The sequence below is a fragment of the Periplaneta americana genome, chromosome 4 (genome assembly GCF_040183065.1).
Source record: "Periplaneta americana isolate PAMFEO1 chromosome 4, P.americana_PAMFEO1_priV1, whole genome shotgun sequence".
NCBI lineage: Eukaryota > Metazoa > Arthropoda > Insecta > Blattodea > Blattidae > Periplaneta > Periplaneta americana.
In genome coordinates this window covers 66901580-66929062 of record NC_091120.1, presented here as the reverse complement: position 1 = coordinate 66929062, position 27483 = coordinate 66901580, and the positions used below count along the sequence as shown (strand labels likewise).

Here is a 27483-nt window from a genome sequence, read left to right as displayed (position 1 = left end):
CCCGCCCCACGGTCACACTTTTTCGCAGTATCTCCCCCTCCCACTGTGCTTATTATACGTGAATCCGGGAGCGATATAATCCCCCTCATACTCACCTGAACGGAATCGCTACCAATCTGGATGCTCATGTTCATCTTCATTGTCTCTCGCAATACGTTTTTCCCGATAACACTAACTTATTTCTTCAGTGTGCTGATCGTCGTCGATTTTGGCAGCCATTAATGTTCAAAATACCGTAAAGGATCTTAATACTGTTATATCGATATCTTCAATTTATTAAACCGGAATACAGATAGTAAAAAAAACATTTTCTACCAAATTTAATGCTAATTAAGGCCCTAAATGTAGAAGGCTGCTCGTAAGATTATCCGACGTAAATTAACAGCGCGAGTGGCAGACATATTTGTGTAGTCTATTTCACGAAAATGATATACAATAGCATTAATAAGCTGGGTATATCAGTGGCGGCTCCTGCATATTTCTTAAGAGGAGGAAAGAAGTTAACAGCGCAAAATGACACCTTCTTGAGAGAAACATGCTACAAATTAGCCTACATGCATATATGTAACATCAGGTAGTGTTACGATTAGCCTTCTCTTTCGTATAGCAATTATCTGTTCTTGTAAACTGAGTTTCCTAAATTGTCCAAATATGTTTTCACTTCCATTCATTGGTGGATAATTGTACAAATTAACAATTACAAGGAAATTCACAAACTCGCAGCATTTTTAGCGCACACCACAGCATCACGTGTTGGTAGAGACTAGCTACTAACACAGGGCTGGGCAGCAAGAGCGGATTCTACTCTCTCGCAGGGAGCCAAATGATTTCTCTTCATACCCTTTCTTCTCCGCCGAACACCGTGCAGCGTTGATTCAGTAACGGATGAATATTAAGCGTCCCCGTTTAGAGACTGGTTCCGCTCCCGATGCGCAGCCCTGTACTAACATATAACCAGAGCCGTTTTACGGAAGTGGGAATGAGAAATCTGTTAGGAAAGCGAGAATACTGCACATGGTCTGTGTTGCCACATGTACATTTTACAAGTTCAGTATCACATGCTTTTGAAGAATGTCAGTTCTTGTAAAGTCATACTACCATTATTGCTCAAAGCTGCAGGTGGCCGATTAATTTTTTTGTGTTAAAAATAATGTAGTTTGGAGTACTTTCAATTTCAAATATATTTGTACAAAACTGATAACTTGGCTGTTGTCCTATCCAGTAGACAACGAATGGAAGTGAATTTCAGGGGCCAAAAAGATCTGCAATATTAACGTAGAACTACTTCCTCTTTGTTTTATATAAATCTAACTTCAACTTTCAGATATCCTCGAAAGTTTCAAACCATGAGTAGTAGCTTATATAAAATGCAATGAATAATATATTTTGATTTATGATTTAAAAAAAGTTTATATGGTGTCATAGCTTTGCGTTAAAACTGTTTTAATTGTGCCTCCTCCTAGATGTGTTGTAGTCTGGTTGAATGCAGCATCGTTAGATGGCAGCGGTAGCGAGTTTGCGGTTTGCTGCAAGACCAGTTGGTTTCTATTTTCCGCCTATGCGCTGATTCAGAGGAGGATCTCCTCCCTAACTGTTCATTCGCTTGCTTTAAAACTCTGCTTCTTTCTCTGGCCGCTAGTGCGCTGTTGTCTATGTGTGTTAACTGCAGGAAAGGAGGAAAGGATTTGCTTTCCTCCACACAAACAATCTCGCATCTTTCTCAAGTTTTCTAGCGGCACATGAGCGCGCGTCGTTTAAAACTTGATCAACCGAGGTTTTCTTATAGCTCTGAATTTAAAAATGATCGAATATTCTTAGAACTTTCAAGGCATATATTTCATTTGATATTTACTTTCAAAAGAAGAAAAATGTGAGGAGGACGTTTCTCCCTTCCCTCTCCCGAGAAACCGTCACTGAGGTATATAAATAAGAAATAAGTCGTTTAAGTAGTCTGGGTGTGGCCATGTTAGGGACACGGCCGTGACCTTTACATCTGGCTTAAATCGACAGACGAGACCTTTCATTTGGTATAAAAATCAGAGCACTAACACTCGGAGTCGTGAGAAATACTGCCCGTAAAATTTCGCCCACGCCCAAAATGCCCGCCAGTCACCGCGGGGCCTCCACCCGCGTCTCGAGCATACGCGGCGCCAATTGAAGGTTAAGGCTGGTTCACAAACGAACCGGGAACGGAAACGAGAACGAGAACAGAAATATTTTTAAAATAAATGTATTTAACATTATTTCCGTTCTCGTTCTCGTTCTCGTCGTTTTCGATCCCGGTTTATTGTGAACCATCCTTTATACTCGCATCGTAGTCATATATTCTATCGAACGAGACCACATTCATTTCAATCGTGTTATTAATAGGGCTGAAAAAGTAGGCTACGCTGGATCGTACGTAGAGCTCTGTGTTTATACAAAATGCTTGTGTGCTACTAGTTAAGGCTGGTTCACAATAAACCGGGAACGAGAACCAGAATGAAAACGAGAAGCAGAGGACGTGAATGTGAAAATTTTTTATTCACAATAAACCGAGAACGTAGACGACTATGCATATCGATATGTATGTCAATAACGATATGTAAAGTCGATATTACGCATTCTAATGTTATTTGTGTATAATTGACCAATGGCGTTCTCTCATGAGTACAAGGCAGCCAACATAAACAGAGGTTAAACAACTTCGAAATTTCAACTGAAACATTTCATTAGGTACGGTACTATAAATATGCCCATGCATCTTTATTATAACAACCTATTTTAAGTCTACCATAACGTAAAATAATTAGAGAAGAAACATTTTAATAGAACAAAACTGAACACAACAGTAGTTATTGAGTTGAAGCGTAAATATGTAGTGTGTAATACAACCAATACAGTAATAAAATATGATTCGCTTTCGATCGGTGTTCAAAGATGCAGCTATTGAAAGCCACGTGTTCTCCTTCATTTTCTCATCTTTATACGAGGCGCGCCGCTTATCGTAAACGTGAGGATTTTCCTCAACACTCAATATTAGAATCTCATCAAATAAAACTTTCTTCATAATGCACAGCACAGAACAAAATAATGCACAGGTTATGCCACGGTCTTTTTGCTACAAAATATACGACGACAAAATAGCTTTTAGATGGCAATAGAATGAATCTAGTGGGCTATGATCGGAAACGTGAACGCCAAAGTTGAAACTTGGCCAACTCTCCATTCCTGATCTCGGGCTCCGGCAAGCTTTTCGTTAATTGCGAATGCTCACATTTAAATGTTTATATTTTAACAATTTTACTGTTTTCGTTTTCGTTCCGATTCTCGTTTCCGGTTTATTGTGAACCAGCCTTTACGGTAGCGACTGCTTTTACATTCCACCCCGTATGAATGAACTCTTAATACAATAACATTTACAGGATTACTTATGTTTCAAATTAATTAACTCTGAACAGATATTAAATTTACAAAAAATAGCATTATCAATTAAGTCAAACACAATTTCCCTATGTTCTAAATTCAGTCCTCTTTACTATCTGTTCTTTGTTGGATTTTTGTTTCGGCATTCTGATACAACCTCACGTCACTCAAGCAGGTCTGCTGTTGAGGAGAGTTGGATGTTCACTCTCTCGCTGCTCCTTACAGACAGTAGAGACACCCGACAACGCGACGCATTTTGTAAACAATGTATATGGAAATTATTTACTACCCTGATATCAATACTTTTCTTCAGTCCTAGTTATTAGTCATGAAGATATAGCTTTAATGCTTCCTCTGAAATCAAGTATAGAAGACTCGAAGTAAAATATTGGGATGGTCTGGATGTTGGAACAGTTGTAAGGTACATAGTTTATTCCATTGCTATTGGGGAGTTTTTAGCTTGTAAATATTCATTAACTAGGGTCACTGGCTCTGGTATTTTGTTCCTGCTTTTATATCGTCATTAGCATCTCTCTGTACTCATCTGCATAACAAGGAATGAAGTGAATACGAGGCACTTTATGTCATACCCAATATCCACAGTCGGAAATCCCTATGACCAAATATAATAGATGATGCCTCGCTTCCTGTAGAGAAATCGAAATAAAAAAATAAGTCTTATGTTCCCCAGCTCCATAGCTGGTAGTATACAGTATTACAATTGGACGGAGTTAAGCAATAAGAGACCAACCGACAAAAACGTGTTTTCGAGATATTCACTATTGAAGTAAATTTGGTTATTTATTAAATATTTTATGCAAGAAGTATTGTAACATTCATATTATTACAACAAATAGCACAAATAATAATGAAAAAGGACTAACCGACTTTTAATAACAGACCAGCAGTTGAGTTAATATTGCAAAGCAAAATAAATAAATTAATTTTACTCAATAAAACTAATTTTGCTTATAAATGGCAGCAGAGTGCAGATATCGAATTCTTGATTTTTTCTGAGTTAAATAATTCAGCCAGCAACAGATCTGTGCAAATATCTCAATTCTTTTTTTCAAAATGTCGGTTGGCCTATTGTTGTATATCTCCATCCAACTGCAATAGGTCTATGTAATGAAGTTACAAAAGTATAACAGTGACAGCCCTTCTTTTATATTCTGGAGAAATCTCCATTCCATTCTCATGTACAACATTTCTTCGATCACTGGTTGGTGACGTGTGGAGAGAAATGGTCTAGGAAATATGTAGATGCTTTCATTAAATCTACGAGTAGCGAACCTTAGCACAATCAACTAATGTTAGCAGAATAGTTCACAATGATGGACGTGGGGCTATGGTCTCAACCTTCTCCTGCAGGATGATGATGATGATGATAATAATAATAATAATAATAATAATAATAATAATAATAATAATAATCTTTACTGCTTCCCGGAACTATAAGTCGCGACGCTCTTATTCCCGGCGTGACTCCTCCTCTTTGCTTACGTCTTAGGAAGTGAAGGCTCTATAAGTTCTAGGTAGGTAGTAAAGTTCGCCATTTTTGTTCTTTCGTTGCCGAGCTACCAGATGAGGAATCTATTTGCCACACCGTTGAACATTATAATGTCGTAGCTCCTATGATAATAAATGAAACGCACTGTAATTCTGCAGATAATTGAGCGGCAAATAACGTCCTCGTGTGCTTTCTGCGAACTCCAACGAAAGAGCCAAAATGGCGGGCGATTATATTAAGTATTTATCGAGCCTTAGGAAATGAATGACGTCATCCTCAGTGAATCACAAGACGCACACGTTTAAATGTAGCCGACCTGCAACGTGATTGGCTGCCGGAAATAAGAGCGACGGGACTATAGTGATTTCGTCAACAGATATAAACAGTAACAAAGATTTGAAGATAGTATTGTTTACTTTCTGAAGATCTTGAGAAGAATCTTTACTCATTGTGACACATGTTTACGGACTCGTTTTAAAATACAAGTATATTGCAGACTGATTTTTCACTATTCTTTACTGGCTACTATTTTAGTGCAATAATTCAACGGAACTCGTTTCCTTTAGTGCATATCTTTTCCAATAGTGATGGGCGAAGTTGTTCTTTTCCCGGAACAGTTCCGACTGTTCCGGTTCCGAAAAAATACTATGTTCCAAACAACAGTTCCGAAATAACAGTCACCAGTGGTGATGAGTCGGAGTCGTTCAAACGAACGGTACAGTACCTTCCCTCTTCACCATGCTGCTCACACTGGAGCACTCATAGGCATGACATAGTACACATTCTTATCTATAGATGGCACTGCAATGCACATTCGAATCGATTTTGGAAAATTGCTGTGCATGCGGACAGAACTCAAAAGCTTAATGTTAGTAATTACACAGCTGTTGACTACAAGGACAGAATACAACACTTCGTTTTCGTAGATAAAGTTATAAAGACATGGTAGCCGACTAAAAAAAAAAATAACATAACATTTAAAACATATGGTATGTAATTTCTGTTCTCTCTATTACATAATAAAAAAAAAACAAATCATTAATTTTTATTTTTACTTTTCTTAATGCACAGTTACAATAATAATAATAATAATAATAATAATAATAATAATAATATATATTACAATTTCATAAATAAAAAAGATATATATTGGCAGTACTGAAACCTGGAAACCCCGCAGTGGGTTAGTAAAATGTTGGAATCGCATCTTTACCAAAGTGTAATTTAAACTTCGCATTAAACCTCGCTCTCCAAATCAGTACTTATATGGGTAGTTTCCAACAAATAATGCTACAACATTTTTGTCGTTCTTTGATAACAGAGAAGATAGCACAAAAACTTGTGCTTGTCAGACTTAACCTCAACAAACGACATACAGACATTGTAACTAAACCACTCATTACCATTTACGACTTTAACCTTTGTATAAAATCAGCTGATCAATGAATTAATAATAGTATGCGTACTTTATGACTTTGTAGAATGTTTATAAAACAGAATTAGTCAACTAATGGTGAAATAAACCATAAAGCGGGAATGAATATTACAGATTATTAAATACTTACTATAACATTACAGATGATTGGCCAGTCTTACAAATGTTGATATTAAAGTTCGCGCCACCGCAAGGATTTCAATTTCCATGCGCCCCCCTCCAACCACGTGAGAGTTTCAAGTACCAACTTCATCCAACGAAGTTCCAAGTATAACATAAAGAACAACGAGAACAGTGTAACTGCAGCTGTCGTTGGTTCATCGGAACAAGCTCCGACGTTCCGACTGTTATCTCGGAGTCGGAACATACCTTGTGCAACGCGGTACTGCGAGCCCGCAACAGCTGGGCAAGTGAGCAGCTCGGAGTCGGAACACTGTTATTTCGGAACAGGAGGTTCCGACCTACTGTTCATTTTTGCAACAGTTCCGAGACCGGAACAGTTCCAAAATAACTGTTGTGTTATTTTTTACCCATCTCTATTTTCCAAGGAACAAAATTCTATTGTTAACAGATAAAAATGTGGCATTTTTTCCGCCAGCTCTTACAATGTACTATGTACTAGAAGACTTAATAATTCTGTACACTTCATTTCGATAGAGCAACTAAAATTTTAGTCATGTCTAAACCAACCATGGGTCATGAACGAAGGTTCTGATAAGGAGCGTCTCTACAAAAGTTTGGAAAATAGTTTTATTCTTATGGATTTGAAAATTTTACGAAGTCTTACTCTAGCAGGCACTCTTCTTAACTTCGAATTATTTACATAATTCATTACTTTGTGAGTGAGGCCAGGGTGCGAATTAACAGGGGGGATTTCCCCCCCCTTTTGGAAAGTTATCCCCCTCTCATAAATTCATATTAACATCCCTGCCAGGGATAACTTCTATCCATCCCCTCTCACAAAATATAATTGTTGTAATAAGAGTATTTCTGTATTGCCTTCACTGGCAAGCTAACAACAATCACTAACTTAGGAATAAATATACATCTTATCTTAAGCCTGTTCACGGATATAATTATTATTATTATTAAGATGCAAGACAAGCAACTCAGTGCGACTATGCGTTGAGCCATATCGAATGAGGATAATAATAATTTTATGTATGGTATTCTCTATCTAGGATTCTATCCCCCCCTCCATCAGAAATCTTAATTCGCACCCTTACTGGGACACAGAAAAAGAAAGCGGGAGGAGCTATGGATTTCTCTAATCTGCACATGTACAGCTATCCATGCATACAGTACTGCCAATAGTTCATGTAATATGGTATTGTATTACAATGAATACATCTAAAGAAAATTACGTCCTTATCATCGATTTCTGTTACCAGAAAACTAATAAATGTAATTAAAAACAAGGACATACCAAATGGTGGTGCTCTGTGTTCAAAAGCGAACATTGATACACAATTTTTCATATTTGAAAATTTAAGAGGTTTTCTTAGAATGAACAAACCCAGAGACAAAATGACATGCCATGACTTCTGTTAACATATGATTATATATTTTAAACATAACTTATATTCAAGAAAAACGTTATTTGTCTCGCAACGGAATTCTGAGTGGCCAAAAATCCGGAGACTTGGAATCCTTAAATACCGGTATATGGCAAAATAAACAAGATATTTAAGAATATTGGTATAAAATCTGAAAACATTTAAAGCATATCGTCGCTGTTTTTATGAAACTTATTTGCAGTACAGAAAATAATTTTTCAGGAGGAAGAAAAAATTAATTAGCCTTCTGTGTTTTTTTAAATTTAGAATTCTTGGTTATGAAAAAGTGTAATACATCCCTCCCTGAATATAATAATTGTAAACAGTGGCAGATTATTTCAGATACGTGTAAGTCAGCGTTGTCAGACAGCCTAAATGGAGCGGAGCGCTCCACTAAAACTCGTTGCGTGCTCCGGTGCTTCCACAGACATAAGCAAGTTCACTCTCCGACTGGACGTCTCTAGCACCACAACTTGTTTCGGAGCTTACAACTCTGACACTACTGGTGTAAGTCTATAGCTAGTCTGTTTAACATTTATAACTCATTTCGAGCATAGCCTTCCAGAAGCAAAATTTAATAATCATGTCAAATATAGGCAAGAAATTTTGCTCAAGCCATGAAATTTTATTGATACAAACAGATTCATTTCTTCTAATATACTGTACGCTCTTTGAGTAAAAAAAAAAAAAACAAAACGAAAGGTGGTAGGAGGAAGTGAAGGATAGTTACAGTAGATACATCTGACTCTTTTTGCCAGTATTATCAAACACTGAAATAATGAAACAATTGTCTTTAGAGACAATTAGTATTAGGTACTCTCCACAAAACTGGCTTCATTTATACACCGATGGATCCTTGATCTCCAGGGAACAAGGTGCAGGTGCAGCTGTTACGTGCTGTCTCTTCTCACTTTATGGATCTTTTGAATATGGAACAACAAGTTTTGATGGAGAAATCATTGCAATAAGTGAAAGTCTCAGGAATATTCTATGCCACATCAATAAATTTAAAAATGCAGTTATATTGTCAGACTCCAAAGCAACTATTCTATCAATAGTCTCTAGACACACACCTTCATCTCAAACAGCAGAAATAACTAAAATGCTCTCTCAATTAATAACACTCAGTAAAAGAATTGTATTCCAATGGATACCATCCAATTGTGGAATCCTGGAAAACGAGAATGCGGATGCTTTAGCAAAGAAGGGCAGCACTGCTACTTACAGACCTGTTACTAAATCTACCTATTACTCTGTGAAAAGATTTATTAAATGTACATACTTATTCTTAACAAACAAAATTTTATAACACAATCTCAAGGGAAAAAAATGGAACTCTCTGCATCATAATCCACAGTTGATTCCCGATTTACCACGCAAATCGTCTGTAGCTGCATTTAGATTGGCAACAGGTCATGACTGTTTGGCCAAGCATCTGCATAGAATTGGAATATATCAGTCCCCCAACTGTCCATTGTGCAACTCGAATCAAGAAATGGATTCAGAACATCTCAAAATCTGTGCTTCAGTGGCTGACAATAACAATATATTAGAAAAGTATTGGAATGCAAGAGGTCAAATGACTTTATTGTCAAATGCCTGGCATTATAAAACAACACAACATATTGTTCCTCTGTCTCAAAAGAAACTCGTACCTCAAGAAAATTTTTATATTGGCCTACTGAAGTTTCATTGATGTTACTTGTTGAATTCCTCTGTGAATTTTTTTTTAAAGTCTTACAATCTTGATTTGAATATCTTGTTCTGAAATTTTATCCTAACTGTAAAAATCATACAGCGTTGAATCTTTTTGGGCACATTTCTTTTTAATAAAATTAATCTTTCGTCAAGCACTTCTTGCAATACCAGCAGTCTCGCATTTGCTGAGTGTACAGTTGTCAAATCTTGCTTGTAACATTCACATTGTCTTTTTACTAGAAAATACAAATTCCATTCCTCTTATATCAAGAAGTATCAATATTACACTTTTCAGAGTAATCACTCTACATAACTGCTTTGTCACTATCTCAGAAAAATAAATAGGCCTATCTACTCCATTATGCTACCAACAATTTTAACTAGGTAATTAAAAAAGTCATTGACGGATTCTTTTCTTCTCCTGTAGGCCTACAATACATGCTGACAAATGCACTGACGAACTTAGTTTTCTTATATTTTATTTATTTGTATTGTCATCAAGAGGGGGCGAATGTTGATGACCTAAAAATATACTTAAAATGTTCATTAAAATGCCCTTAAACTAATGGAAAAATTATATAAAATTAAAAGAAAATGGCATTTAAATATTATTCACTGTAGCTACTCGCACCACAACTTCTTAAAAATTAGTCACCTTGTTTCAATGACTGCCCTGCAAATCTCGGAGAGAGGAGGCAACTTCCTGGAATTTGGCTAAGATAAAGGAAAAGAACATGCAACAAAATGAAGGTTTTAAGGGAAAAGCATAGATTTTAATGAGGGTTTACAATGTGTTTCAATCAGGGGTGGTCCATGTCAGTGCCTTCATTCTCCATTTCCTCCTCCTTCCGTGCTTCACTTTTGTCACCAGATCTTCCAGATGAGGAAGTGTGGGCGCAGCGTGCATTCTTGCAATCTTTGTGTTAAAAATACTGTCTACTACAGTAGACATCCCTTCCGAACCATGTTGAGGACACAACGTCCTGTCCAGGACATGGTGAAAGTTTCTCCCCTTCCAAACATAAATTCTAAAGACACCCTTGTACCGACAAAAGAACAGTAGCGGCCAAAGTCCTCACTTAAACTAAGTTGTTGTCAAGCATTTTATATTACTTCCATTGTGTGAAGTGAAGCCTTCTGTGGAATGAGGGATGGACTTTAGAGTCTGTTCCAAACTATAAAACTTAAACTTCACTGTTATTCACTTATTCAGTAGGTAATTACCACTGACCTATTTGGTTTGAAAATGATTTAACACACCTATCAGTAAAGAAGAAAGTAAAATGCATTCCAAATGATCTGAAAGTTCTTCAAAGTATTAAAAATGACCAAAAAATGCCGAAAAAATATAAACATGACCTGTTACTTCAATAACGTCAAAAAATGCAATATAAGACATTACCTTTTTTTATGTTTATATTAACAGAGAAAGGATTTCTATATTAATAGGCATCATTCTAATGTGAAAAATAAGAAGATGACTTTTCATCAACATCTGCCCCCTAGTCATCAACATTTATACCAGTTATGGAATATCATCACATTTCTGTATACAGGTTTTACCTTAACTATCTATTACATTTACCTACAATTAGTATGCAATCCTGACAGCCTGTTAAACTAATAATTCTTCTACTCCCGCTATTAAGTTAACTCCAAACAGTCAATTTCTCCTTATTGATTTTTAAATGTCCACCATCTGTTCGTTCCACACTTACGTTCCTTCCTGCATTCTATTCTTACCAACATAAATTTATATATAACTCCGTCTTTCTATGTCCCATCTTACTCGTTCTACTTTACAATATATTATTCTGTTGGTCATCATTACCTTATAAAAATATCATTCTTAAATTTTAACTGTCTATCCTATTTAAAATCACTTAACACTTCACATGATTTTACTCATTGAGATTCTTTTCTTCCTAATATAAATCATTATAATAATCTTGTTAAATCTTCACATGAGTATCTAGTTCACTTTAGTTTGATCATCCATTCCTTAACTTCAAGCAGCACTCAGAATAAACTATCTAAAAATTGTAATTACTCTCACTAATATCATCTTTCATAAACTTCCCTACATCACTTTCTAAGATTTACTTCTTTTACAATAAACTTCTATTGGTATCTATATTTATTAACTAGCCACTGTTTTAATTTCCCAACCTCCTTTTCAATTCTATAACTTCCTAACTGATCTCTATATCCAAGTTCCCCTAAACACTTTCATCACAATAAACACGATTTACAACATTAAATCATCAAACTACTATATTGCAATTCCTTTCTGACATTTTATTTATTTCATACCACTCATGCACCAACGTCTAAGATTGTAACTTTTTTGGTCCTTAAATCTACCCATCACCGATAAAATACTGCCCTGTGGTGACGAAAGCATAATCTCTTCACCCCTTAACCTTGTCACATCCTGACGTTTTCTCTGAAAGCTAACTGCACCTTTTCTTGATCTCCTGTAAAACTCCCTTGTTTCTGATTCTTGTTGACTCATGCAATCTAGACCATATGTTGCTGCAATGTCCTACTCGGTCTACTACTCCACTTGGCTCAGCAGATTCCTGACTGGGTCTTGTTCAGTCGTCACATTTGTCCATCAGATGTCTGGTCTCTGATGTGGGCTTTAATCTCGTCCATACTTCATTCTGCTGACTCGATCATTCCTTGTCTTCACGAACCAACTCATCTATAATCTCTTCCGGTTGTTCGGTATTCAATCTATTAGGGAATGAAATATGTATAGAACTATTTTTTTCTCTCATCGGGTAATTTCTACCATTGGATACCTGGGATTTCTGTGAATTGAAGTTCCTCTGATAATACTCTAAGTCGCGGTCATCAGCATAGAGCACCTTGGGGCTAGTGTCTCTTACCTGCAGAGAACACAGTGCTCCATGGTGCACTCGTAGCTGCTAGCAGGTATGCTCTCTACCTCTTCCGCTGCACAACGGGGCACACGGGATGACTCCGCTTACCCTTTGCACATTTCAGCGAGTGCTGACGACCATTGCTCTAAGTCATAGAGGTTTCCATTTATCTTTATTTTATCCTTCACTAAGATCATACACTGACCTCTCGATCTTGTCTCTTTCATAAATGAATCACTTCATAAAAAAGGGCATCAGTCCAGTTTAGCTAAGTTGTGGAATATGAAGAAAAACTGTCCGGACCGATGCCCCTTCCTTCACAAAACGCTCAAATTCCGAACACAATATCACAATGAAAGAAATGTTGGACTGGTTTCTTTTCTTGATAAAATGATGTGTTGAACATTCAAGATGGGAAATTCAATGTTAACTCAATTTCGAAAAAAATTTGACTGATGCCCTTTCTTTATGAAGCAATTCAAATGGTAGTAACATCTCTCTTACTCCTTGGTTCCACACTGTAGTCCTGTTCAAATTTTAAGTTCGTACCTCTCAGCATATTCAAGTGATCCAAGATAAATATTTTTGTCCTCATGCTTGTAAATTTCACTAGTATGGGACGATTTTTTCCTCTTCCAATTCTGAAGGCTTCTGCAATGGTTTTCTTATATATGATGCAATGTTTTCTGAGACAGCAGTGGTCAATACAGTAATTAGAAAAAAATAGAATACCTAATCAATTAGAATAGATCATACAATGCTAAAATTGATGTGTATAAGGATTGAGGAGAAAACAAGGTAGATATAAGTTAGATGGGGAGGCAAGACCTGGCATGTGAGCTGTGCAAGAAGGAAAACAATGAGCTACCAGAAAGAGAGTTTGTTTCATGATGGCTAACATTATACGAATCTACCAACATGGAAGTGCATCTCAGATTAAAACCTATCTTCCCCCTCTATACACAATGGAATATTGCCATGGCACATAAGGCCATAGGACAGGTCTTGCCTCCTCTAATGTAACAATTACCAGTACATTCAAGGGCAGTGGCATAATAAATAATACATACTGACTCTTTTGCAAGAACCAATTGGGGTTTCATTAGAGAAACCTGGGAAACATTTTAGTAATTAAGGTCCTAAGTTTATGCCACTGCTCAAGAAGTATGCAAGTGACTCCAGTGAGAACACTATGTCGGAAATATGAGATTTATTCAACATTTTATAGCTGAAGTACAAACACATATCTTTGATTACAAATATCACAAGTCGGCTAAACAAATCGTGTGGCTAATGCTAAGAGTTTCGTGAAATCAGCACCTTTAACTATGTTCTTTTCTTTCAGTAATGTTCGTAGAATATGGGGAATTGGGACATGAATTCTAGTACCAAGGGGGGTTCCATTGTCGTCAATCAGCACTACATTGTTATTGTCAAACTTAGGAATCAAAGATGGCTGAGTCTGTTTCACGCCAACAATGATTCCCTTCTTCTTCTCACCTCTTATAGCCACTAGCACTTTGTCACCTGTGAGAAAGACATAAACACAACGTAAACAACCTATTTATGCTTCATTTGAATACCCAGTTACAAAGTCTCATACACTGAATATGTGCCTATTAATATAATGATTAATTAATTTCATAATCTGTTTCTAATTATAATAAATAAATTAATTATTGTTACTCTTGTTCTAGATGTTGACTTTAATAAGTAAAATTTTTCCTCTCATTATTTAATGTGAAGGTTCGGAGTCTTATAACTTTTATTAATTCCTCTTTACTTACGATTTATATAAATATGTGTATTTTTTACTTATTATTCTGAAGAACAATCCAAAATAGCTTCTTATTAATCATAATTCGAGATAGATATGTAAGTGAGCGTCTTCTGACCTGAGAATGTGATTTAATATGATGAAAACAATTTCTGTTAATGCAAGTTATGATCGACACACCATAAGTCTGCTTATTTTTATCATTGCCATCTCATTACTAATATAACATAATTGGTTAGCTACTTCAAAAATGCAAAATACTGATGTACATTTTCGTACAGTCAATAAAAAATATAAGATGACTTTGAAATAGACAGTACTTTTGCTTGACACAATAATAGACTCGAGAAGGAGATTTCGCATTTTGAGTGTTCAGTGTGGGCAAAGGAGAAGATGTTTGGGGGTTGAGAAGACATCACAATTGTTATCACAGGTTTACCTCCACATCAAGCCCCAAATCCTCAGGTGCAGAACTGATTTGGATGAACTACAGAAAATCACAATGACAGCAGGCAAACATCCATACGCTACAAGGGATTTGAACCCATGACTGTTACAACTGCGCTCTGTATTTTTCTACCCTATTCATTAAAATTTCCTTTTTGTTAATTTAAGATCAACGGGACTCTCTGATCACCTGACATAATTAGGAACATTAAATCCAGATGTTTGAGATGGGCAGGACATGTAGCACGTGTGGGCGAATCCAGAAATGCATGTAGAGTGTTAGTTGGGAGGCCAGAGGGGAAAAGACCTTTGGGGAGGCCGAGATGTAGATGGGAAGATAATATTAAAATGGATTTGAGGGAGGTGGGATATGATGGTAGAGACTGGATTAATCTTGCTGAGGATAGGGACCAATGGCGGGCTTATGTGAGGGCAGAAATGAACCTCCGGGTTCCTTAAAAGTAAGTAAGTAAGTAAGTAAGGGACTCTCTGATAGAACTGGAATTGAGTTAATTTTGGATCTTTTTACGGATGGACAACCATCAAAGACTGCAGCATGTAGGCTATCATTCCAAGTTGCATCTTTTGTCTTCAACAAATTTTGCCGTCCTACACTGAATTCTTTCTAAGGAACTTATCTGATATAATTTATAAGGATCCCAACATGTTATTCTATATTCCATTTAATCCTCAAAATCTGTGCTTCAGTGGCTGGTCATGATAATATCTTTGAAAAATATTGGAGTGCAAGAGGTCAAATGACTTTACTGTCAAATGTCTGGCATTAGAAAACAACAACAACATATTCCATTTAATGGTAGCACTAACATTAGGTATGCTACTTCCCTGGATTTAAGGCTAGCTTTTTTCAAGATTCTCGTAATAAAGTGAAGTCCCCTCCATATTTCTCCCATAAAGTTAAGAAATATGTTCTTCCCATGGATGTTTGGAGTCTAAATAAACTTCTAAGTATAATTTTCTCTAGAGTTTTACAAAATGTTATAGGCAAGATTTACTTTTATAACCATTTATCTTGATCCTGTGCATTGGGGGCCATTTATAAATTTTATTTAGGTCGGTTTGAATACCATCTGCAGTATTACATCCGAACTGCCTCTAATATTTCTATAGACAATACAGTCATCTGCAAATAGTCTCACTCTGATTTACCGGTAATATTTAGACATAACTTAAATAATTTACGTCGTCATAAAGAGTAATGGCCCTAGAAAGCTACCTTGTTGGGGTGACCCTCAACTTAAATGTCGAATATTCGATATTTCCTGATCTATTCCAACTCTCTGGAGCCTACCTTCTAAGAATTTTCTGATCCAAAATAGCATTCCTTTTTATCATTTTCTGGCCTTAAGCCTACAGAAAGTAAGAAAAAGGAGGCAGAGGATGAAAAATTCTTCGGAATACAGGTAGTGTCCGTGGTTCTAATCCTACCACCTCCAATGTAAATAAACTACATTTAAAATGTAATACCGGTAGTAAGACTGTATTGGTACAGGTATAGGATGTAATAATAGCGACATAAGACAAGATGGAGGACAGAAAAGAGAAAGAAGAAAAGAAAAAAGAAAATTATATGGAGGGAGAGGATGAGTAGAGAGGAGGGGTCTACTGGAGAATACGATACAGAACTATCTGTTTTTTGGTAGATAGCGAGCTTTTGTAAGGCCAAGAATCAGTGACACGTTAAGTTTGATTTGTTGAGGCTCTAATATTATATTATGTCATCATCACCATCTTTACTTCATCAGTTGGATGTAATGCGGCTATATCGTATTCTTCAGTAATCTCAAGAGAAACGGTCGAATGGAGGGAAGAGATATATGTATTCTAGAAATTTATCAAGATCAAGACACTGAAATATAATATGAAGTGGAATGAAACAAGAATATTTAAACTTATTACAACTTAAAATTGAAATTCTGGTAATTATTTACTTTAGCGATACTGTACTTTTCTCTTGTTTATGGAAATAACTATACAAGTGGTGAAAGACATAATAAAGAGCGGGGTAGCCTATATGAATGTTGTGAACGGTCTGTGAAAGTAAACAGAAGCAGTTTTGTTCTTAATTACAGCCTACACTGCCAAAAAGTAAGTCGAGAAAGTGTGACTGAAAGGTTTCAAGGCGACTCTAACCTAACCTAACCTAACCTAACCTAACCTCACTTCACTTCCAGAGAGTGAGGAATAATCTAAAGGAGTGTTTCCCAATTGGTGGTCTGTGAACCCCTGAGGGTCCATGGTACAAATTTAGGGGATCCATGGCATTATTTACATCTCGTAATTATTTATAACCTTGTCAATTTTGCAAAGAATTGCTGCAAAATTTTTCCTCTGAATAACCAATGCACTCCTGTATGCAAAAGTGATGAAGTACGACCATTTCTGAGTGATACTAAATGTCCATGTGATCAGTTGAATAATTTCTCTTGGTTGTCTATGGCAGCCTACTTAACAGATATTTTTGCGTAGTTGAACACATTCAATATGAGTCTTCAAGGTAGTGGTATGAATATTTTTGACGTTGGAGACAGGATTGAGGCAGCAATTATAAGAATATAACTGTGGGCAGGCCGAGTTGAAGGTGGTAGCCTATAGTTTTAGCACATTCCCAACATTGAAATTATTTCTGAAGTCCACTGATGAATTGCTACAAGAAGTTCAACATGTCATCGTTGAGCATCTGAATGTTTTACCGACTAGCTTCAGAGATTATTTCCCTTCATGGATAAGAAATCCTTTCGAGTATGGTGTGGTACAATTAAAAACTTTGTCTGAGGAGGAGCAAGATGAACTTGTTGATGTTACTTGTAATGGCTCATTTAAAATATTTTTCAAAGAATGTACACTTGATCAATTTTGGGAGAAGGTATTTTCTGAGTACTATAAGGAAATAGGTGAAAAGGCATTCAAACACCTAGTTCCATTTTGCAGCACATATCTTTGTGAACAAACATTTTTAATACTTTGTTTTCTGAAAAACAAACATAGAAATCGTCTCGATATTGAACCTGATTCAAGGCTAAAAATAGCAAATACTGAACCAGACGTGGAAAGAATTGCCCGAAACAAAAAGAGATGTGTTCGCGTAGGCTTCCGCGGCTGGTGTACATGGTGTGTGGATAAGCTTCAGGGCTTCTACCACGTTGTCTTGGTGTTATTGGCTGATGTTTAGACCACTGTGTTGTGGCCATCTTCAGAACAGTTGTTGGATAAGGAAATAGTCTGCCAGTACTTATATATATAGTAGTCTCGATGGGGGGACTACTATATATATAAGTACTGGCAGACTATTTCCTTATCCAACAACTGCTCTGAAGATGGCCACAACACAGCGGTCGAAACGTCAGCCAATAACACCAAGACAACGCGGTAGAAGCCCTGAAGCTTCACACCAAAAAGAGATGTGACTTTTCCCATGACATCTAGATTCATACTGTAGGCTATATTCAATTTACTTCTACACAGATACCAAAATTTAAAGTTGTGGGGTCCGTAGCTTACCTTAAAAATAAAAAGAGGGTCCATAACTCTGAAATAATTGGGAACCATTGGTCTGAAGCATTGCTGGATGGAAATCACATACCGGAAGGAAGAAGTAGAGAAATAGTGAATGTGAGTACGGACGGTATCGCTAAAGCAAATAATTACAGAAATTCTGGCTCTCGTATACTGTACGTACCTATTGTTCCAATGCCTTTCTTATTATATATATGAATACATTTTGGTGGCTTTCCCTCTGCCATAGCACGTTTCCCAATTTCGCTATTGTCCACAACTCGAAGTCGAGTTAACTTTATAATATGACTGCAAGCAGGAGAAGTATGGATTGCACGCCTCAGCGACATCACGTTGGCCGTTGTAATACATGTGCTTAGTTGTAATGTCATTATATTGTATACCTAGAAAGTAATGAGTAAGTTCAATTTTGGATGGCTAGGTTAGGACCGTCTTTGTTAAGTTATGAGAGCGTTTATTTATGTTATGTTACAAATTAGGCCTACTTGAGTGTATGAAATTCTTTAGAGTACCATTGATAATCATTAATAAACACTCATAAATCACCATTACTGTGTAACAGTTCAGCTTTCTTTATTCCATAAAAATAGTTTGCATAAATTGTACCTCTTTAATAAATGGGAGCGCACTTTTCGTCAGCAACTTACACGGACTGACATTTAATTATACACAGTAAAATCAATGACAAAAATATGTGAGAACAAAATGTTTAATTACTTACTTAAATCATAATATAAAACATATACTATAATATACTTTATCTCAATATTTATATTCAGTTCAACAGTGTAGCAGACATGAACTTGCGACAAGAATTTACCTTGCCAAATGAAATTAATCTCAAAATGGAAAATAATTTTACCGTTCATTTATTAAATGCTAATGGCGGATATATTAATATATTACTGCAGAAGCCCTCTTTGAAGTTGTGTTAAATGAATCAGAAATGTTTCTATTGTCTGCTTATTTGTGACATTCTTGGTTTTCATTGTAAGTAATAGTAGAAATGCACACAAGTGTTGGTTTTCATTGTGGTATGTGGTAACAGTGATTCCGATTGTCAATTTTATTATTGAGCATGAGCAATTTTGACCGCGCCGTGGTAGGTTTGCTTGAGGTTTATATCCTAGATCTTAGTACATACAGTATATTATGATCTAGGGTTATATAAAAAGCTCAGATCGCTAATATTGCATCGATATTGATTGGTATGTACTTATGTATATATGACATGGTTTTTATAATATACCTTCAGTTCAGAAGACAAATTCTGATATCTGAAGTACAGTGCAAGGCATTTGATATTGGCATAGTTTAAGTTACTGTCGTTAGCACAATTTGTTAATGCTGCAATATCGCCTTTATTTATTGAGAGATTAATAAAAAACGAGCCTGGAGATCAGGGATTGAGGAGTTATGGGCATGCCGGGTTGTTTTTTTTTAACTAGGCCCTGCATTATGTCAATATTTTTTTTTGGGATGTGAAACAATTCTTCAGAAGAAGTGAACCACTCCGCGCAGTGTCGTCAACGGAAATTATGGAAAATCGCCAAATAGTAGGAAAATTTTCAGTATACGGTTACCTCACTGCCAACAATTATCTTGAAATAATAAAAGGAGGAAAGGAACTGGCCACCCTACCCCATTATCTCCTGGCCTAGTTGCCTCATAAGTGGTGCCTTTTTGGTATCACTTGTGAGGTTCAGACCTGTCTTGGGACAGTTGAGTTCAGGGTCGCCATACGCACGACTATAGTCGTACGCTTACGACTGTTTTGACTAATTGTACGAGGTACGATCGAACTCTTAAGTCGTACGCAATTTTGTATGACTATTTTACTGAAGGGAAAAAATTATTTTGGAACTCACGATGTCGGACTATAATAAATTAAAAAAAATAACAGTTAATTTGCCCCTTTTCTAGACAACTTTTCTTCATTCAGTATGTCATTGACTAATATTCCTGATCATACATATATATGCTTTAAAGGGATAAAAGATGCTTTGAAAATCAATATGGTGACTACACTTGCCATGCAAATCATAAATTCGTCATCTTGAGCTCCAGGTTTCATATCAAAGTAACACGAGTTCAGAGATCTGCTAACTTCATTGTATGTTCAGCAATGGAAGTATTTTTTTATGAATGAAATAGTATCCCGATAGGATTAAGAAATCTAGACGTGCTGATATTTTAGCGGTGTCGGATTTGAGTCGACTGCAGGTGGATTAATTTGATGTAGGCCTAATCATCAGCTGCCGCACTGATTGATATTAAATGTTTGCCATTCCGCCGGCCAAAGATAAAGTTTCTGCTGGCTTTCTATATAATAATGTTGTTTCTGAACAAGCGTCATCACGCATGCTTAACTGAAAATGACAGTGTTGATGAAGAAATGGTAATTTGAATGCTAAATGCCATTGTGGATATCAACTACCGGTATAATTACTAAAATACTTGATTGGATGAAGAAATGGATGCTGAAATAGGAAAGAATGGAGAATGCTGGGTTTGCAGTGAAAGATCTGCCCTTGGAAACAACACTATGAATGAATGAACGAATATAAATTTATAGGCCTATGAACCACTTTTTGGGGTGTTATGTGAAATATATTTGTGTGCACTATCTATAAATAGTAAAATGATGAATGTACGACAATTTTATGCTAAAGTACGATATTTTTCATAAGTTGGTACGACGATTGCGTTTCATTTATCTGGCAACCCTGTAGTTGACTAAACAACAATAACTAAAAAGAGCAGATTTGTCTGTTTGTCGAATGTGCATCATCATGCTTAGAAAAGGATCGTTTCAGTATCAATAATTTATTTTGTGTGCACTAGGCTGGAATTTTGGGAGTAGAAGGGAAGGAAGGTAACCATGTTCTAAAATTTATTCCTGTCGGCAAAAGTCGCTATATTCCTGACTGTAAATAGAGAACATTTAATTTCTGTTGCTATAGGCTGCTGAAATAGTCACTAAGAATTCATATTTAATCAATAGAAAATTTTAAAGAAGTTATCGCCCAAAAACAATAAAAGTCGCCAATTTTAACGAAAAAACGCTAAATTGGCAACACTGCCGACGGGCGTATCTCCACCACAAGAAACATTTGGGTGTTGGGGAAAGGTAGAGCTTAATATGTTGTCACCTCAAGAGGTCCAGGAGCAGTTCAATTAATGAAAGAGAATTGTATGTAATAAGAGAAGGGGATAACATAGATGGTAAAGTGTGGTGTCATCTAAGACAATAGCTTAATCGTGTGGAAGTAAATGAATAAGCGTATGTGAACAAACATTTTTCGATTCGTCTTGGACCTCTCGGCAAAGTGGATTGTGCAGTCGTATGTTGGATCTGAATGGCGATATTTTCGTTCATGGTTATCTATGTTAAGTGAAGTTCAGGGAGGAAAGAGAAGGCGATTTTGCTCAACAGTCAATGGTGCAGCTACAGCCATGCATAAGAACATACTGTACCTAGTTAAATATTTTTTTATTGTTTATTTACCAGTGTAATAGACCTTGCAGAGGGCACTGATCAAATAAAAAATTGTGCGTCGGTTCACTTCTGAAGTATCCATTACGGAGTATTCTGGTCCTATCATTGCATAAGAAACCATTTTTGTAATCTATGAAACGAATAGTTTAGACCCTACTAAGTTACGGCTTACTTACCAATTTTTTTTTCTCTTGTACGGAGGAGGGTCCCGAAGGCTTACACTGCAGCCTGAGACATATTGTGCTTACCACTTCTATTCTGTGAATGATTGGGTAGCCGAACGGCCGCACTTTTGTGCAAGTACAGCACATCGCACCGTGAACTTAACCCGGGCTATGGTATGGACGATGATATGTGAATTAATCATGGCGAAATGAGTCCAGAGTCCAACGCCGAAAATTACCCCACAATTGTGCTTCAATTGGTTGAGGGAAAACTCTGGAAAAAAAACCAAACCAGGTAATTTGTCCCAATCAGGATTTGAACTCGGGCCCGCTCATTTGATAGCCAATTTAGTACCGGTACATATATGACTTGCATAGGAACCAAAGGTAATTTCAAGGAAATACCGTTATCCTTTCTAACTAACCAGAATAACTGGTAAATACAATACTATCGCATAACAACCATTAATGACATCACAAAGATGGCGACGATGATGTAGGGTTAATAATATTCCCGCCTCCCTCTAGGCGAAAAATACTATGGAATCTGCGTGATAAATACGAGTTTTGGGTAGGGGCATTTCAAAGACAAAAGTTAACATTTTTTCTCTCTCTCTCTATGAGGCGAGGAGGGGAACATCCCTGTGCACCGCGATCTGAGGTCTATTGTGCACCCCTGGGATGAGTTGCAAGCCCACCGACTGCACCCACGCCGAACCGACCTAATCCCTAACACCCTAACGACCAGTTTCACCATCCTTCTAAGTCCGTGTACCATTTCACCCAACAGCCCCCCTCAAATGGTCTGAAGTGTACGCCACCCCTCCCATTTGGTCAACAGACTGAAGTGTAGGCCAACCCCCCCCCCCTGTCGGGAGGGGAGTGGGTTCTGCTGCCGGGTTACCAACTGCCATGCTTTGTCATATCCATGGAGGCCAGCTGAGAGCGTCAGGAGCTTCAGAGGGCCGCCGCAAGCACGATCTGAAAACCTAGAAAGAACTGGAATGATAAGGAAGGATGATGGGGTGGGGGGGAAGAAAGTGGTGAGAATGAGTGGGATCCCATACGCCTGATAAAGTTACCTGATATTCATCCATAGGAGTGAGAGAAAAACTTCGAAAAAAACCTCACCCAGGCAATTCGTCCCAACGGGGAATTGAACCCTGCCCCGCTGGGTTTGGGAGTGAACATGCTACGACGCGACCACAGCAGTGGACAAGTTAACATTTAGCATCACAAAATTGAGTAGAGCCTTACTGCTATAATTATTACACTGGGAAAAAAAATACGAAACAAATGTAAAAATTATTGATAGACCTATTAAAAATAGTTATCTTGAAGTTGAAACTAATGTGTTTCCTCATCTAATCCTACCTAACCTCGTCACTGGTAGTGGGGTACCTGCAACAGACACTGCATTGTAAGCAAAGTAACTGAAACTTGAATCTCATTTCATTACAAATAATAAGTTTAAAACTCACAAAATAAATAATAAGAAAGTAACCATTATAAAACACCTCTGAAGACATCACAAACTACATGACAAATTACAAATAACGTAATTACAACTACCAGTACAGTAGCTTAACACAGTATAGTCAACATTAGAGAATTATTCAGGTAAAACACGTACCAGAAAATAATCATAAAGGAGGCACTTATTATTTACATCATAAACGACGTAAAACATTAAACAAAAGCATATAAAAAGTTGCATCATATTCTACAATAAACTCACCCAACCTAACTTAACTGGAAGGAACAAGGCTAGGATAGGAAAGATGAAAGCACTAGGGAGAATATAGCGACTTTACCTTGGAAATTATCGAACTTGCATAGCTGAATATGTAGTATAGTATGTCAGGATCTAGAAAGTTGATTTTTCTTTCTTTATAGTTGTATCACCATCACAGTCTAGTGCCAAGATCATGAAAGCAGGAAGCCCTATGTTGATGCTGCCATGCACCTTCACAGTCAAAACTTCCACAACAACCATGAGTTCACTCACCCTCCTATGAAAATGAATACTGAATCCTTAGGTCCGTAACACACTATGAACTATGTAATCTGTGAACACAGCTTAGCCTAGCCTAATGTCTTCACACTACAGCGAGAAATATGTTGCTACACAGTGGAGCCATCTCTGTATAGATAATTAAAACACGAATTTTATTACATCATATGGAAGGCAGTACCCCTCATTCTCGTGAAAAACAACTGAATAGACTACAGTGGACTATAGTGGACTTTATGTTGTCAGCAAACAGCTGGATACATTAAGAAGATTGATTGATTGAATAACAATATGGAAGACTCGACTGTAGTTAAGTCCTCCCCTTCAGTTTTGATTGTGGCATTATGAAAAGCAGCAAAGTTACATTAGCAAAATTCATCCACAGGAATGTGCAAGGATCATTAAACTGTATTAATAATTCTCCACTGGGCGGACAAAATGGCTTAAGTCATTACTTTTTGTGATATAAGATTTCCTTCATTAAACCAGTTTCCTAAAAGAGATCCTAAAACCTGTGACATCAACAATAAAGAAAATCATGAAATAGCAGAAACATGTTGCTTTTCGGATTTACAGCAGTTGTTTAAATCTTTGAAAATTCCTCCTGTAAATTTTGCATAGATTGACTTAAGCCCTTTTGTCCGCCCACCAGAGAATTAACACTGAGAATCCGGGGTATCTGGGAACAAATTTAGGCCTAAATATGGAACCATTTCAGGGACGAATTTTGTTTGGGGATTGTTCCCAGAAAATGAGGAGGTCTGGCGATCTTAAAATTTATAAATGTAGTTAAATATCTTAATTTTGGAATTGTAGAGAATGCGTTTTTTTTTTGTATAACCTAGAAAACGGAACTTCATCTTATTTGAGTGCATATAAAAAATTATTTAATATAGATATGTCTTTTGAATAATGGGTATTATTTACAACGCCGTAAATTGTATAATAAAGTGTGCATCATTCTTCATGACATTAATTTTTTTTCAATTTTAGCATGAAAATGATATAGATACAGCTTGCTTATAGTCCATAGTTTGTTTATTTTCAGTTACCACAGAATGGCGAAGGTGAGCAACTTCAGGCCAGCTGGTTTCTCTAGTGATGAAGAAGGCTCGGATGAGGATGGATTCTCTTTTGCTGAACCAATTAAATACCAAAAACCGAAAGTGGAATTAAATCGTTCAGCTCCCATGATTGATGTTCCTGTAAGCAACGTAGATTTACTGCGCATAGAAGTAACAAAAGGTAATTTAGAAGCTGTTAAATCGTTAATTGAAGAGAAAGAAGTACCTGTCGATATAATTACTCATGGCTGGACACCTCTCATGTTTGCTGCTTCCTACTGTCAGTATGACGTGATGGACTATCTTCTGAAGAAAGGGGCAAATCCAAATTTCCAACATAATTTTTACACTTCATTAATGAGTGCGTGTGCAAGTACTAAACAAAATCAAGAGACACAGTTGAAATGTGTGCAGCTGTTGTTAGATTCTGGAGCAGCTGTAAACATCAAACAACGAAATGGAGTAACTCCACTTATGATAGCATGTAAGGAGGGAAACGATAGGATTGTTGAGGAACTTGTAAAGAGGAATGCTGATATAAATGCCCAGGATGTGATGGGTTGGACTCCTCTGATTTGGAGTATTCATCACAGTAAACATGGACACATGGACACGATATTGTTTCTTCTCAAAGCTGGTGCAGACGTGACCATCAAGTGTGGGAAGGGTCTGTCAGCACATTCTCATGCAATGAATTTAGGATATCACCATATTGCATCTCAGATTCCTGATCCAGCATCAGATAGATCATCTGCTTCTGTGTTCGATCAGCCTCCTTCAATGCTTGATTCCTGGCAGTATTTGAAGGAGAACCTTTGTGGGATAGATGGACAAAAATGGATGTTATGGCATGATGTTGCTCGCAGTTTGGATCAGTTAGGAGTCTATCGGAGATATAACAGGTGTTTCAAGGATAATTCTATAAACTTTGTTAAATTTTTGACTTTCACAGATGAAGAGTTAGAAGCACTGTCAGTCCTCCCTGTCCACAGAAAGCGCATACTAGATATGACCCGTAAGTTGCATCTAAAGCGATGGAAAGAACGTAGCCTGGATATAAGAAGTGTTAAAAATATGCACAAGAACTACAACATAATAGATGAAGTCAGGCTACTAGCTAACTTTGCAAGACATATGACAATGGTGCACGCCTCTATCATTTATGTTAGGACACACCTGGCAGATGACTATAATCGTGATACAGACTTCAAGATGGGGGATTTTTGTACAAAAGTAGATGTGGCCCTTACACGGGTTAAGGCCTTTCAAAACAGTTTGCAGTCTTATATGCGTTATATTACTACCAATTTGGGTGACCAGAAATACCCTCCTGACTGGATAGTGTGTGATTCTAAGGAAACAAAGCCATCTCGAGTGTTAAAAGGAATTATTACATTTGGCTTTGTGAGTGTTGTTGGGTTTGTAATATGGAAAACTGATTTGTGTCCTAGACTTCATCTTAACATATTGAAAGTTGTAACTAGGAAAAGTGTGTGAAGTGCTGTACTAATACTGTACTAGTTTACAATGAGGTTATGTAACTCAGACTTGTACAGCAATTAAACTTTTATACCAAAGTTTATCTTCCATTTGATTATTCCTGTTTAAAACAAATAAAAATGCTTCGAAATATAATTTAAGCCTAAACAACAAATTTCTGTTAATCTTTATAGCACCAATAAAGTGAATAATAGAAAATTAATTTAATGACTTCAATTTACTGATGCAAAGACATAAAATGCTTCAAGAGAAATATCTTTAATCCATACCTGTAGGCTGCTGCATTCCCTGACTATGTTAGTAGATTATCATAGTCCAAAACACTATCCTCCACAATTCTAGCCCTAGAGTTTCCATTGTCTAAAACTTATTTGACCTCTGCTACTTTATTCCCAGATTAGAAATAAGACCTAGAAAACATTTTACAAAGTGACTATTTTATAAAATGCTCATGTGTATTTAGGAAAGCTGATCTATATGAGAGAGCCTATATGGTATCTGGATTAGAGTCAATTATTAATGAAAAATACTGATATCTTTGGCTTCTTTAAAGTATACTTTTCAAAACTGTCCCGCTCTTTAACCCTTAGGAGCCGTGAGTCCATTATAGTGGCCAGCTAGTATTAAAAAATTAGGTTATTTTATTTAAACAATTAATTTATATATATATATATAATATCTTATATTAATAAAAAATTTAATTACCAGCAAATAACAAGAAATCCATTACAAATATCAATATAGAACCATTAAAAAAAAATTCCCTTAAATACAACAAAAATAAAGTGCCTGTATTATGCTCCTGGCGTGATATGTTATAAATTGTATGTTATATATAAAATACGTTGATATTTTTAAATTTTATATAACATTAAGGACATTGCACTTGATTAAAACAATAATTTTTTTTTGTAATTTTTTTTTTCTCAAAAAAGGAGCAAAACCATTTCAACTGCAGTCAACTGAAACCTCGTCAGCTTCCATGCATA

General features: G+C 36.5%; 2 protein-coding genes across 5 annotated transcripts; one reads left to right on the top strand and one right to left on the bottom strand.

Annotated features, from left to right (window-relative positions):
• Positions 1–13687: 13687 nt before the first annotated feature.
• On the bottom strand, positions 13688–19117 carry mRpL14 (mitochondrial ribosomal protein L14). Its single transcript, XM_069823422.1, has 3 exons — positions 18975–19117; positions 18417–18636; positions 13688–14019 (listed from the first exon to the last, which is right to left on the bottom strand). Exons 2-3 carry the CDS (start codon positions 18622–18624, stop codon positions 13766–13768), a joined length of 462 nt encoding a protein of 153 aa, XP_069679523.1. The 5' UTR covers positions 18625–18636; positions 18975–19117; the 3' UTR covers positions 13688–13765.
• Positions 19118–19139: 22 nt separating this feature from the next.
• Positions 19140–26696, top strand: LOC138697850 (uncharacterized). Of its 4 annotated transcripts, none has more exons than XM_069823421.1 (2): positions 19140–19243; positions 24979–26696. In XM_069823421.1, the coding sequence occupies exon 2, from the start codon at positions 24989–24991 to the stop codon at positions 26489–26491; it is 1503 nt and encodes a 500-aa protein (XP_069679522.1). In that variant the 5' UTR covers positions 19140–19243; positions 24979–24988; the 3' UTR covers positions 26492–26696. The 4 variants fall into 4 exon arrangements, with proteins under 4 accessions (XP_069679522.1, XP_069679521.1, XP_069679519.1 ...); XM_069823420.1 differs by having other exon boundaries at positions 19150–19243; positions 24964–26696; XM_069823418.1 differs by lacking the exon at positions 19140–19243 and adding an exon at positions 19309–19461.
• Positions 26697–27483: the final 787 nt, after the last annotated feature.